Here is a 15,961-nt window from a genome sequence, read left to right on the forward strand (position 1 = left end):
TGAAATATTCTCTTGAAATAAATTTTTTCAAAATATTTTTTCTATGAAATCATTAATCATCAAGAAAAAATGTATTATCTCAAAACCTTTGAAAAACTTCAACATTATATTTTACAATGATCAAAAACAGACACTTTGTTTTCAAATTTTTGAAATCTTTTACAATTTTTTATTATTTTCGAAATCTTTTCAAATTTCGATTTTTTAAAACTTCTAAATAGCTTTTAAGATTATTCGAATTTTTCCTAAAATATTTACAAAATACTGAAGAATTGAAAAAATTGCTTTGGAATCTTCCAGATTCTTTTTTGAGAATTTTATGAATCTCTTAAAATATTCTCTTCAAATCAATTTTTCAAAAAAAAAATTTTCATAGATATCCAGATAATTTTTTTATTATTTTAAAATCCCTCAAGACTTCAATATTTTATTGAAAAATATTTAAAAATCTACATTTTTTCAATTTTTTTGTTTTTAAATTATAAAAAAAATATATATTTTTTAATTCTATATATCTTTTACAATCATTTACATTTTTCCTAAAATACTTTCAAAATCCGGAAAAATTATTATTAAAATGCCTTGAAATCTTCCAAATTTGTTGTTGTCAATTTTAGCAATGCTTTGAATATTCCCGTGAAATTAATTCTTCAAAATAAAAAAAAATTCTTCATGAATATCAAGAAAAAACATTTATTATCTTAAAACCTTTCAAAAACTTGAACATTTTATTTCAGTCTTAAAAATTCCACATTTTGTTTTCAACAAAATAATTTTCAAATCCCTGAAAATATCAACATCTTATTTCAAAATCTTAAAAAACCTACATTTTGTTTTCAATTTTTAAAATCTTTTAAACAATGTTAAATATCTTTTAAAATGATTCGAATTTTTCCTAAAATATTTCTGCATTCCTGAGATATTAAAAAAATAGCCTTGAAATCTTGCAGATTATTTTTTCATAATTTTATGAATCTTTAAAAATATTCTCTTCAAATCAATTTTTTAAACAAAACAAAAATTTATCACAAATATCAAGAAAATTTTTTAATTACCTTAAAACCCCTAAAAAGTTCAACATTTTATTTTGAAATATTAAAAAAATCTACATTTTGTTATTAATTTAAAAAATTTTAAATCTTAACCAATTTTTTCCATAACTTCTAGATATATTTTAAAATCATTAGAATGATTCCTAAGATTTTTTGAAGATCCTGAAAAATTAAGAAAAATGCCTTCGAGTCTTCCAGGTTCTTTGTTGACAATTTTGGGAATATTTGGAAATATTTTCTTGAACTACATTTTTCAAAATAAAAAGTATTTTTTCCATGAAATCCATCATCAAAAACCATCTATCAAATTATCTTAAAACATTTTAAAAACTTCAACATTTTATTTTACAATCTTCAAAAACCCACATTTTGTTTTCAACTTTTTGAAATCATATCAAATTTTTAATTATTTTTGACTACATTTTGTCTACCACTTTTTGAAACCGGCAAATTATTTTTAAAAAATTTTCAAATCCTCTAAACAAATATTAAAATTATTCGAATTTTTCCTTGAATATTTTTAAAGTTCTGGAAAATTAAAAAAAAAAACTTAAAATCTTCAAGATTCATATTTTGACAATTTTTTTAAATCTTTTGAAACATTCTCTTAAAATTAATTTTTCAAAATAAAATGCTCAATTTTTCTAGGAAAATTAAGAAACTTTTTTATTCTTTTGAAACCTTAAACAATTCTTAAAAAGTTTCTGAATTTTTCGTTCGAACTCTGCATAAATGTAAATTTTCTATTCAATTCTATTAAATATTTTCAAATTTTTAATTAATTTTGAATCTTTTAAAGCACTGAATATCTCTTCAGCTACTATAATTTTTTCTAAATTAATGTGTGTGTTCAATTAATATTTATACATTGAAATTGAACAATTTCACTTAATAATTAGTTTTCTATTTCAAATAATTAAATTTCAAACTGTTTAGTTTTGAATACTTTATTCATAATTGATCGTTTTAATGAATAGTCAAATATTGAAAAATATGAAATAATTTTTTTTTCTTCATTAAAGAATTTCAAATTGAGTAGGTTAAAAATGGAATATTTCAGACTGAAACAGCATTTAAATAGGTTTTAAAATGTAATAAAAGCGTTCTATGTGTGCATTACATTATTTATGATAATATATATTATATTATTATTATATATTAATAATTAACTTTAATTAATGAGTTTTTTAAAAATTGAAAATAATTTACAAAGTTTCAATCGGATTTTTAAATTAAAACAGTTCCATTTTTAACGTTAAAATCTGTAAATTCTGTAAATTTGGATTCTGAATCGTCTGGTAAAATCAATTTTTACACTAAAAACATTTTTTAAATAAAAAATTTCGATTTCAAATCCTTTTAATATTAACTTGTTAAGTCTTCAAAACAGCATTTTAAAATCCCTTTAATTAAAAATGCACACTCAAAACGAAGATCTAAAATGGTAAATTTTTAAACTCAATAATTTAGAATTACGCATTGTGAACTGCGTAAACTGAATGATTATAATTGAAAAAGTTAACAATTAATCTTAATATTGAAAAAAAAGTTAAAATCGAAAATATTTTGAACTTGCAAATAATTTCTCAAAACAGAGAAAAGATTATTTTAAATTAAATAGAAATAAATCAATTATATTTTTCTGCTAAAAATTTGTGAAATTCCCGGTCAAAAAATAAATTTACTGTCATTTCCCGATTTTTCCTGACCACAAAAAATTCCCGATCCATCGGCCACCCTGTCAAAACAAGTGCTGTTTATTTTGTTCGAGGAATAATAAGAGCTCCAACCTTCAAAACTTCGCTCCAAGTTCTCTCTTTCTTTACCGAAGGACGCGTACTTTTATGGTCTTATGAATTACTAGGCAGATTCAAAGTAAGTAAAATGGCTGTGGTTCAGAAATCAGAATTTCCGTGCAATGACCCTTGCAGTCCAAAATTTATTCCCAGAATCCGCAAATTACGATTACTGAATCTGGATATTCCAGAAAATGACTCTGAACCGGAGAATAGCGATTGTGAGAATTCACCTGCAATTGATTTGAAGATCAAGGAAACTGAAGAGAGTCCACTCGCAGGTACAATAGTAATTTATCATAAATTTGGACTAGTACCAGAAACTTGAAAGATTTCAATCAAACAAATATTTTATTATTTTCTTCAATTTAGTCGATTTATTCTAGAAAAGAAAGTAAATTGTATCAATTTCGAGTCCTTCAAATATGAAACTTATTTTCATTTTAATCCTTGAGTCGATTCGAAAGCGATAACAAAATTACGGTCTCTTCTGATTGAATTCTTCTATTTTCCACCTTTAGGGTGTCTAATAAAATCCTGGACAAAAAATTCCCTGAGAAAATATTTTCAATTTTTTTAAACAATCTACTCGGAATATGTATACAGTTTCGCGAAAGCTTTGACAAATTATATTACACGATATTCTTAAATATATCAGTGCCAAAGATTAATTAATTATTTAAATAAAACTAAAAACATCATTAATCATTTCTTTAATTTGTTCATGAATTTGAATAATGATTTTAATACATTTTTATTTTATGTTATTATACTCAAAATTCAGTGCATATTCAGGTAAAATTTACTTGGTTGTTACATTAAATTGAATTTTTATCAGTTTAATTTTCAACAAAGAAATTCATTTTTACCAAAAAATACGATTTTTCAACAAAATAAAGGAATCTTCATCTAAAAAAGATCAGCTTTCAACCAAAAATGGAATACTTAAATTTATTTATTTTTTTGAATGTTCCAACAAATTTTCAACTAGAATGTTGAATCTTCACCTGGAATACATGAATTTTAAGCCAGATAGATACATTTTCAACAAAACTGATAAAACTGTAACTGGAATAGTTGATTTTTCAACCAAAAAGATACATTTTCAAATAAGAAGATTAATTTTTTACCAAAAACGGCCAATTTTCAACCACATAGTTGAATTTTAAACTAAAAAAATATAAATTTTCAGTAAAAAGAATATTTTTCAAACAAACTGATGAATTTTCAACTAAAATGTTGAATATTTAACTAAAATATTGGAATTTTTAAACAAATTTTAAAATTTTAAACAAAGATGAATGTTAAAAAAATAAGATTAATTTTCTACAAAAAAATACACATATTCAACCAATCAGTTGAGTTCTGAACTAAAAAGGATCATTATTGAACAAAAAACGAAATAGTTCAATTTTTAGTAAAAGAAAATTATTTTCCAAACAAAACTGATGAATTTTCAACTAAACTTAGGAATCTACTGAAAAAGTTCAATTTTAAACCAAAATATAAATTTTTAATCAAAATGATGAATATTTTATTGAAATAGTTGAATTTTCAACGAAATAGTTAAATTTTCAACAAAAAAATAATAATTTTCAAACCAAACTGATGAATATTCAGCAAAAATAATGAATTTTCAACTGAAATGATAAATCTTCACGTGCAATAAATTTCAAATCAGAAAAATTCTTTTTTTTTAACAAGAGAGTTTTACTTTTAACGACATACTTTTTTTTATACCAAAAATATAAATTTTCAACTATAATGATGAATATTTAACGGAAATACAGACATTTTTAAACAGAGAGATGAATGTTCAAAAAATAAGATTAATTTTATAACAAAAAAAGACAAATTTTCAACCAAATTGTTGAATTTTGAACTAAAAAAGAGCAGTTTTCAGCAAAAAACGGAATTGTCAAATTTTCAGTAAAAAAAAATAATAACCTTCAAACCAAAATGATGAGTTTTCAGCTAAAATGATGAATTTTCAACTGAAATGATGAATACCCGGAATAAATCAATGTCAAACCAGAAAAATGCATTTTTTTAACAAGAGAATTTTACTTTAAACCAAGTAGTTTCGTTTTTAACTAAAAATATTAATTTTCAACTTGAATGATGAATATTTAACTGGAATACTTAAAATTTCGACTAAAACAATGAATTTTCAAACAAAAAGATTGATTTTCTACCAAAAAAACAAACAATTTTCAACCAAATATTTGAATTTTGAACCAAAAACTATCACTTTTCAATCAAAAAATTACAAAAACAATTATTAGTAAAAAAAAAAGATAATTTCCAACCAACCTGATGAATTTTGAGGTAAAATGATGACTTTTTAAATGCAATGATAAATCTTCATCTGGAATAGATCAATTTCAAACCAGAAAAATGATTTTTTTTTAACAAGAGAGTTTTTAATTTTAACCAAGTACTTTTTTTATACCAAAAACAAACAATTTTCAACCAAATAGTTGAATTTTGAACTAAAAATCATCATTTTTCAATCAAAAATAAAAAAGAAAATAATTTCCAATTAAATTGATGAATTTTAATGTAAAATGATGAGTTTTTAACTTAAATGATGAATCTTCAACTGAAACAGGTGAATTTTAATCCAGAAAGATGCATTTTTTAAATGGAGATTTTAACTTTAAACCAAACACGTTTTGTTTTTTTAACCAAAAATATTAATGTTTAACTAAAATGGTTAATTTTTAACTGGAATATTACAATTTTCAACCAAAAGATTAATTTTCAAACAAGAAAATTAATTTTCTGTAAAAAAAGACCAATTTTCAACCGAATAATTGAATTTTGAAATAAAAAACTATGAATTTTGAACCAAAAATCGAAGTTAAATTTTCAGTAGAAACAATTAATTATTGATCAAAAATATGAATTTTCAATAAATATGATGAATATTTAACTGAAATACTGGAATTTTTAAACAAAGAGAAGAATGTTCAAAAAATAAGATTAATTTTCTACAAAAAAAAAAAAACAGTTTCAACCAAATAGTTGAATTTTGAACTTAAAAAGAACAACTTTTAACAAAAAACGGAATTGTTAAATTTTCAGTAAAAAACAAAAATTTTCAAACCAAACTGATGAATTTTCAACTAAAATGATGAATTTTCAACTGAAATGATGAATCTTCATTTGGAATAGATCAATTTTAAACCAGAAACATGATTTTTTAATAAGAGAGTTTTAGTTTTAACCAAGCACTTTTTTTATATAAAAAAAATAAGATTAATTTTCTACCAAAAAAGACAAATTTTCAACCAAATTTTTAAATTTTAAACTGGAAAATATCAACTTTTAAGAAAAAACGGAATAGTTAAATTTTCAGTAAAATAAATATAATTTCCAACCAAATTGATGAATTTTAATGTAAAATAATGAGTTTTTAACTTAAATGATAAATCTTCAACTGGAATAGGTGAATTTTAGTCCAGAAACATGCATTTTTTAACCAGGGATTTTAACTTTCAATGTTTGGTTTTTTAACCAAAAATATTAATTTTTAAATAAAATGATAAATGTGTAATAGAAATATTAAAATTTTCAACCAAAAAGATTCATTTTTGAACAAAAAAATTAATTTTCTGTAAAGAAAAGACAAATTTTCAACCAATAAGTTGAATTTTGAAATAAATAATATGAATTTTGAACAAAAAATCGAATAGTTAAATTTTCAGTCGAAAAAGTTAATTTTCAACCAAAAATATGAATTTGAATTAAAATGATTAATATTTAATTGGCATAGATGAATTTTCAACCAAAAACAATAATTTCTTATTAAAAAGACGAATTTTCATCTAAAAAAAGGTAAATTCCCAACCAATACTTGAAGAATTAACTGTTCAGTGTAAAATATTAATGTTAAACCAAAGAGATGAATTTGCAACTAAAAAAAAAACAATTGTGAGCAAAATAGCTCATTTTTCAATCAGAGATGAATTTTTGATAAAAATGATATAACTTCAACCAAAATAATTAATTTTTCACAGAAGAGTTTAACTTTAATCCAAGTAATTAAATTTGGATTCCTAAAAAGGTGAATTCTGAACGAAAAATGTAGCATTTATTTCAATCAAAAAAGATTTTAATTAGCAATAAAAACCAGTTGCATTCTATAAAAAACGATTTTTTTAACATGATTTGAATTTTCAACTAAGACAGATTTTTCAGTGACGAGAAAAAAAACTGTTGAATTTTTAACAAAATACAGTAATACAATATAAAGCTACCTTCATAATTAAAGAATTACTTCTATCCAATTTTATATTGCAATTAAAAAAAAAAAGAATTAAGCACGCTCCCCAAAAAATTCCGTGTCATGTCCAGGTTCTCCAAGTAGGGTAGATACCCTCACTACTGAAACTAATTTTTGCATTGTTTACTGAAAGGGCGTTTCTAAACTATATTGTTGAAATTCGAACAAAATTATCTACAAAAAAATGGAAAAACTTAATAAATCAACAGACGCAAATTATTTGCTTCTAAAATTCTAAAAATAAATCTCTTTTCTAATACATAATCGTGATATTAGTCATTTCTCTTTAGCTAAAATTTTCATTCTACAAGAATTTCACTAATATTTCAGACGCGTCCATCAATACCTCGGAATCAAGAATTCAGGACACAAAAGTGGAAATTCAACCACTCTTTCCCTTGCAAACTTCTGAACCAGAAGAAAAGAACCAATTTGAATTTGCTGCAATAAATATTGATAGGACACCCCAAAAGATAACAGAAATCTCGAAAGCTTCTTTGGAATCAACAGCGGCAGTTACCGGAAATTTGGAGTCTGAAACTGGATCAGAAGAAAGGCTTCGAAATTGGAACGGCTCAGAAATTCTGCCTAGTTTGCGCCAAATAGAATTACTAAAATTGTATACTGATCCAATATCTGTTCCTTCGAAATTGCACAATGGAAAAGATCCGGCTTCTTTCAAGAATTTTGACAAAACACAGTCTCTTCTGTGCTGGAACGACTCTTCTGATGCAAGCATATCTGAAAGCTGCTCACCACCTACAAAGAGATGTCGTGTCGCTCTCTGGGAAGCAAAAGGCGAAAGCTTGAATCCCATTTCTGCAAGGAAAGATGCTAAAAATGCCGACGTTACTCAAAATCGAGTGAAGCATTCGAGGCAATCCACGGATATCTTGAATGTTTCCATCTGCCACTTTAAAGCCCTGGAGGTAAAGATGATGAAGAAAATTCCTTTTTTTCTGGAAAAAAATATGTTTATTAAATTTTCAAATTTTTTACTCGTGTAGTTTTATAGAGAAATTCTTCACATTGCAGAAAAACATCGTAAAACCACAAACAACATCTCAACAACATTCTTGCACACTCAGTACACACTGTAAATTAACAAAAAATTTCAATTTTTTTTTTGAGAATCTAAAGATACCTCTTCTAAAGGTCGTCGCATTTTGCTCGTGGTTTGCCAGGAAACTAATCAGCTATATCAAGCGGGTAATTACTTTTTAAAACTAAAATTCTACCCAATTGCCCTAGCGGACGGCGTGGACGGACAGTTACGCAATTTCATATAGAATTCAACACTTGTTTTATCTTTTTTATAAATTTATATTGGTTTGTCTTTATTCATTTTTAACACATTTCTAAAATACAAATAAATCAATATGAATGTGTGATAAGATAAGAGTAGTGTTGAATTATATGAAAAATTGTGAACTCTAAAGTGACCGCTCTGTTCATTGGGCCCGCTAGGGCATATTTTTAATATTTTTCAATATTTTTTTTTACACTGTCACATAGAATTCGATACAAGTTTTATTTTTTTACATCTTCATCTTTATTTGTATTTACTCATGCTTCAATTATTTAATAACGCATGAATAAATATAAATTTGTAAAAAGATAAATGTTCAATTTTATGAAAAATTGTAAATAAATGTGAAATGAGATGAAAATGTGCCCTAGCGGAGTGCATCAACGGAACGGTTACACAGTTGAGTGACCCTAAACTCTTAAAGTGACTGCTCCGTTCTTTGGGCCCGCTACGGCATATTTTAATTCTTTTTCAATATTTTTATTTTACAATTTCACATCGAATTCGACACACCTTTTATTTTTTTATACATTTATTTGCATTTATTCATTTTTAACACATAAATACAAAATAAATATAAATGTGTAAAAATATCAAAGTAGTGTTAAATTCTATAAGAAACTGTGAATGTAAAAAGGAATCAAAATATATCCTAGCGAACCGCGTGATCGGAACGGTTAGGCAATTCTAAAGTGACTGCTCTGTTTATTGGGTCCGCTAGGATATATTTAAGAAATTTTCACATTTATTTTCAATTTCATATAGCATTCAACACACCTTTTATATTTGTACACATTTATATATTATTTATTCATTTTTAGCACATAAATAGATACAAAATAAATATAAATGTTTATAAATATCAAAGTAGAGTGTTAAATTATATAAGAATTGTGAATGAATGCAAAGCGGGATAAAAATATGTCCTAGCGGACCCCGCGTGGACTGGGCCCGCTTAGGGCATATTTTCATACTTTTTTTTACAATTTCACATAGAATTCAACACTCCTTTTATCATTTGACACATCTAAATTAATTAATTTATGTATATTCATCAACTTTATGCACAGGCAACTTGATTAATTATTATGAAAAAGATCTGAAAATTTATTGGCGAGTATTTTCAAGTGTGCTCTTTCAGAATCTGACCCGAAAAATTCGAAAAAAACCACCCTTTCCCACCCTATTTTTCAATTTAAAAAAAAAAGAAACGTGATTTTTTTAGGTAATTTTTTGTTTAATCGCATTTTCAATGCGAAAGGGGTCTTGACAATAGCTGAAATCACACAAATTCCAGCTCAAAATGTCCAAATAATAAAGTTATGCAAACAGAAAATTCATTTTTCATCATTAAGGGGTTGTACGACCACCCCTAAAATAAAATATTTACGAAAAACCGATAGTTTACGGATTTTTCTAAAAAACAGTTGTTTCAAGTTTTGAAAACAGGTTAAAACGGGGGAAAACATATCACAAATAATAGAAAGCATATTTTCTTTTGTTATCTAAAGTTACATTTCGTTATCATCCCATAAAATAGCTCAAAGGGGTGAAAATCAGCAGTTTTTCAAAAATACTATTTTCAATACCGAAAATTTAAAAATAAATTTAGTACTACAAATAAATAAAAGTTGAATTCGATTGAAATTTTGCAAATCTGTAGAATTTTATTTTAATGATTTTTTGATAAACATGTTCGAAATTTGTGTATGTTCTTGCGTATGGAACGTCCTTAGCCATTTCTTCAATAAAAATGTTTTTTGTTATTTTATATTCCTTTTTTAATTTATTTCATTTAAAATTTTTTAATTTTCAGAAAATCCTTAAAATAGCGGTTTGTCGTAGATATGATATTTTAGGGGTAGTCGTACAGCCCCTTAATGATGAAAAATGAATTTTCTATGTGTTTAACTTTATTATTTGGATATTTTAAGCGGGAGCTTTTGTGAATTCAGCTATTGTCAAGACCTCTTTCGCATTAAAAATGCGATTTAAAAAAAAATAATACAGAAAATCACGTTTCTTTTTTTAAATTGAAAAATAGGGTGGGAAGGGGTGTTTTGTTCTAAATTTTCGGGTCAGATTCTGAAAAAGTACACTTGAAAATACTCGCCAATAAATTTTCAGATTATGTCCAGCATAATTAACAAAGTTTTGCATAGAATGTAACACCACTCTTATCTTTTTACACATTTATATTTATTCGTGTTTATTTCTGTGTTAAAAAATGGAAACTTTAATTAATATATAGGTTTTAAAATATAAACCAAGTGTTGAATTCTATGTGACATTGGAAATAAATGTGAAAAAGGATAAAAATAGTCCGCTAGAGAAAGTTCTAACTTCAGGTGATGCTTTTGAGAGGAATAAAACTTATTTTTTACAGGCGTTTACAAACTTTCAGCAAAATTTAGTTTCCATTCTTACTTCACAATCAGACACATCGCCTTTGCTGACAGAAAATGATGATCAAATCCTCTCGACAATTCGAAGTGAAAATGAAAGGATCATGTCTGTTTTGTCTGAAAAATTTTCCCAGCTTTCGGAAGAACTAAATCAGGTATTCATTTAAAAAATTATAATATAAATTACTCAATCGCATAGAGTAATTGTATGGATTATATTAAAAATGAAATAGTAATACAAAATAGTTAATTGTTTCAGATGAAAGCAAGCAGCGAAGCATCCTTAACAGCAATCTTGACTGAGGTAAATTGCATTCGTGATGAGAACAGAAAATTGGCAGAAAATGGTACTGAGCTCGTTAAGGAATTCAAATCTTTACACGAAAGATTAGAAAATGTAGGGTCTGCACCTAAAAAAATGTCGGAATTATATCCTCCACCTCCACCACCACCTCCGCCACCTCCACCACCGCCTCCTCCAATGTTGAAAGCTAAACCACCAAAGTCTCCGAGTAGTAATAGAGGCCCTAGAAAAACACCAACGAGGAAATGCTCAAGTCCAAGGTCAAGTAGACCTTGCATTACTGTCGAAGATTTATTGAAAGTCACACTCAAAAAAGCACCTCAAAATTCGAAGGTATGTTTTTTTTTATTATTTAAGATTATATATTCATATTATGAAGATAAAGGATTGATCATTTGTATTTTCTAAAACTGAAAACTTCTCCATTCATAAGATTAAAATTTGAAATCGAAAATCAGAAAACTCACATATTCCAAAATCAATCCAACATTTTCTTGCAAATGAAATAATTTCTGTAGTATTTCTTTTTCAGCAGATATTGTAATTTACGTAAAAACAAGCAATAAGGATGTCTATCCGACGGATGATTTTAAATTCCGGTTTTCTTGAAGTTAGTTTTTTTTTCAAACGACTTTTAAAGATTTCTGATTTGAAAGAGGGAATTTCGGAAAATAATTATAATTCTCAGTGGGAACACCAGATAATTTTTTATCATAAAATTACAATTCTCATTTGGAACAGATAATTTTGTAAACGAATGATAATTTCGAATTTGAACAGGATTTGTTCAAATAAATCAGAATTAAATATATTATCCAAAATTCGTGTTCTATGTTAACAAATTTATATTTTAAATCAATTAAGAATTCTTTACGGAAATTCCCTGCCCTTAAATTATAATTATTTACGGAAATTCTGTTCAAAGTAAGAAATTATAATAATTTACATTTTCTATTATGATTCAGACATGGGCAATACGTCCGAAATATTAAGATCTGCCCCCGGTCGTTCGATTTTTATAAAAGTTGGTTCACTATAATGCTACATCAAAAAAAATTTGGGCCCGAAGGATTTTTGAAAAATTTCGAACTTGCGAAAGTTACACCATGACGAGTTTCGGGGTGACAATTTTTGGAATTATTAATATTTCTGAAAACGATAATTGGATTTTGCTAAAACTTGAACACAATAGAGGCAACTACATATTTTAAGAATATAATACGAGTACAATCAACATTTTTTTTATTTTGCCCGGAAAAAGTCCCAAAAAAATTTTGATTTCAATTTTCGTGAATTTCCTTTTTGTAAAATTTGTGAGAGGAAATTTTCAGTTCTGAAAAATTTTTAATTGCAAAAAAATCATTTTTAAATTAAAATAAATTTTGATATTTCCATAATTTCCGGTTTTATGTCAAAATATACCTGTTCTAAGAAGAAATAATAATCAATTCAATTCATTTAAAAAATGCCAAGTCCCAAGGCAGAATTATATTTATTTACCAAATTTTCTATCATATTTAAGAAATATTGTAACTCCTTTTTCCAAAATTTCGAAGAGGGATTTTTTAAATTGTAAAATATTCAGAATTGGAACATAGTTGGTTTTTGTAAATTCCCTTTTTTATAAATGAGAATTAAAATTACTTCAAAAATGAACACGTTGCACGTCAAATGTATATCATTCTTTATGAAATTCCCTGTTTCAAACTCAGAATTATAATTATAATTATTTTATAAAATGATCTATGCAGTCTTTTTTTTAAATCCGTTCTAGTATAGACGAAATAGTAAAGATACTGAAACTTTTGTTCTAATTGTTACAAAGGCATGAAATTTGTTTTAAAGTTCATTATACAATTTTCAGACCAGGTGTCAAACATTTTTTCAAAACGTTTTCTTTTTAAAAATATGGTGGACTTTCAGTTGCCGTATATTTTTAAATTATCAAGATATTTCACTTTTGAGTTTTTTATTCAAGCGAGGGTGTACACTCTCTCGAAATCCGCAGCGAATTTTGAAAATCTGTCAAATTAAGCAAATTACATCGATTTGTCTGAAAACAATTTTTTAGAATTATTTTCAAAAAATATGCGAGATCAGTGAAAAGGTTTCAGACCAAAATTATTCCTTTTTAAAAACTCTACAACTTCCTGTCCGAAAAATGATAAAGAAACTTGTTGAAGACTTATAAAAAGTAAAAACTTCGCTCTGAAACATTATTTCGCATCACGTATTTAAAATAATAATAATTTTTGATTATCAGAAAAATCGACACTATTGTTTGAATTGCAAATTTGGATAAAATGAAAAAAAAAAGTTAAAACCGAATCCATTTCAAAGCAGACAGGTTCTATACTTCAAGTCGCATATTCTTTCGGGGATAAAATATGTTGTTTTTCGAGAAAATTAGGCGATACGTACTTTTGCGATTTGAGAAAATAAAATTTTAATTTTCAATTTTTTTTTCCACATTCGGTTTTTTTTGTTGTTGAATTTCTGCTATCACAATCAGAACTTTTTGTCATTAAATAGAATTTTCTTATTTTTCTTGCTTACAACAGATACGAAAAAATGTTAAGAAAATAGTGTGCACAGTTAAAAAGTTTTACAGAAAATTTCTTTACTCATTTATGATATTTTTTACCGTTTCCGAGAAAAATAAAATAAAATTCAATATTTTTTTTTTTTTAATTATTTCAAACACAAAAAATGGTTTAGTCTGCATAAAACTTATAGAATATCTTTTTCACAGAAACAAAAATTGTTAAAAAATATTGTTGAAAAATAGATAAGTTGGAGTTTTCCCCTTTTCACAGAAATTGCCCATTTGTTTCTAGTCGTTCGCACGTTTTTTTTTCGAAATTTTATATATAAATTAACAATAATAATTAAAAAATGCCCGTTTATTTTTTTTTTCTATCATTCTGTAATAGTTTAATGTTAATGCAAAATTAGATTCACAATAATGGGTAAAACTTTAAGAACAAATTTAAATGCCAAACGGCAAGTGTGTCCTGATTTTGAAACTATGTACAGAAAAGCAATTTATAATATACTTAATAACAGATATTAAAAGAATTGGCTGCTCTGCTGCAACTGCAGTTTCGAGAAAAAATATTGAATTTTTTTTATTTTTCTCGGAAACGGTACAAGATATCATAAATGCGTAAAGAAATTTTTTTTTAGCACGTTTAAAACTGTGCAAACTATTTTCTTAACATTTTTTCGTTTCTGTTGTAAACACGAAAAATACGAAAATTCCATTTTATGAAAAAAAAAATTCTTCTGGCCGGAATGTGGAAAAAAATCTTAAATTTCTTAATAAGGTCAAAAGATACTACTATAACTTTACAGAAATTTTTTTTTTTACGAAGCAAAACATTCAAATACGCATAACTTCGTAAAAATTTTGTTTTCACAAATTGCAAAAGTATGTATCGCTTAATTTCCTCTTAAAAGAAAAAAAAAACATATTTCGTCCCCGAGAGATTCTGCGACTTAAAGTGAAGAACTTGCCCGATTTGAAATGGATTCGCTCTTCAATATCTTACTTAGTTGAATAATACAGAATTTCGAACAAAAATACCATTTTTTCCAAAAGAGAATATTTTGAAAAAATGTTTGGACGCCTGGCCTGAAAATTTTACTAATACTAAAAGTAAGCTTCACTCCAAACTGCATGCTCTTGTAATAATTAGAGCAAAATTTAACCGAACCGCCTGGACAATTTTTTAAAATCAGAAATTAAAATCTTTTCCAAAATTCCCATTTCAAGTAAAAAAATTCCCTCTCCTCAAGTCAAAAATTTAACACTTCGCGGAAATTCCTTATTGAAAGCACAAAATTATATTTCTTTTCTGAAATCCTGATTCGCAACTTCATTTTTAAAAAAAATTTTTACCGTTCACTTAATCACATTCCTGGCCAGATAGACACCCTGTAAACTCTATTCGCAAATTATTTTCCAAACCGATCAAATTGCAATACAAACAAAATCAAATAAAAAAATAAATAAAATGTATCATTTCAGGAAAACAAAAGGAACGGCATTCCTGGTCCAGTAGTTTCCCTCGACATGTTACGTAGCGTAAAGTTGCGTTCTGCGAGGCGAAGACCCTGCGAACAAAGCACCAGGTCCCCCAGAAGCAGATCCGCATACATGAGAAGCCGGATAAACTCCAGCCTCATCATCTCCCCTATTTCGACTGGATCGGAAAGCGCACTCAACAGGATCCTAAAACAAGTGGACGTAAACAGACGAGAGTCGAAAAAAAGTCTCTCAAGTCCAACGCCCAGCGACTTGGACCTCTCCAAAGCCACTACTCCTCCCAAGGCTCTAAATCCCATCAGAATCAACAGGTCGTATTCCCTGGATGTCACCAGAGATTTCGCCTAACTCCACCCTCAAAACTACAGTGCCAATTTGACTCGGGTTGTGAACCTAGAAAATTTTAATCGACACTTTTTTTCACAAATGAAGTGATATATATATATTAAAATATTATAATGATTCTCTGTGAGGAAGACTTTACGCGAAGCGGAATGTAAAAAGAAATGACGAATGAAAAATTATTTTAATAGACAGTTGTATTCACTTTATTTCCAGCTTCCACGTGTGCCTTTACAGTAAAACTTGTATTCGGTGTAATGTATTGACTCTAATACAGACCTAATTTCTCGTCAATTTCGATTAGGATTTCCTTTCTCTGGAAATCCGCAATTTTGTGCTAATAACACATCGAGAATTATCTAACTTTCGCTCTTTCTCTCTCTCTCTCTCTCCTTTTCTCAGTGATTTGAATTTTTA

General features: G+C 26.6%; 1 protein-coding gene across 2 annotated transcripts; it reads left to right on the plus strand.

Annotated features, from left to right (window-relative positions):
- Positions 1-2,868: 2,868 nt before the first annotated feature.
- Positions 2,869-15,734, plus strand: LOC117169517 (shootin-1-like). 2 transcript variants are annotated; one of them, XM_033355936.1, is made up of 6 exons: positions 2,869-3,129; positions 7,467-8,065; positions 8,172-8,345; positions 10,850-11,005; positions 11,110-11,487; positions 15,185-15,734. In XM_033355936.1, exons 1-6 carry the CDS (start codon positions 2,937-2,939, stop codon positions 15,548-15,550), a joined length of 1,866 nt encoding a protein of 621 aa, XP_033211827.1. In that variant the 5' UTR covers positions 2,869-2,936; the 3' UTR covers positions 15,551-15,734. The 2 variants fall into 2 exon arrangements, with proteins under 2 accessions (XP_033211827.1, XP_033211826.1); XM_033355935.1 differs by having other exon boundaries at positions 2,873-3,129; positions 10,832-11,005.
- The last annotated feature ends 227 nt before the right edge of the window (positions 15,735-15,961 follow it).

This window comes from Belonocnema kinseyi, chromosome 3, assembly GCF_010883055.1.
Source record: "Belonocnema kinseyi isolate 2016_QV_RU_SX_M_011 chromosome 3, B_treatae_v1, whole genome shotgun sequence".
In the NCBI taxonomy this organism is placed as follows: domain Eukaryota; kingdom Metazoa; phylum Arthropoda; class Insecta; order Hymenoptera; family Cynipidae; genus Belonocnema; species Belonocnema kinseyi.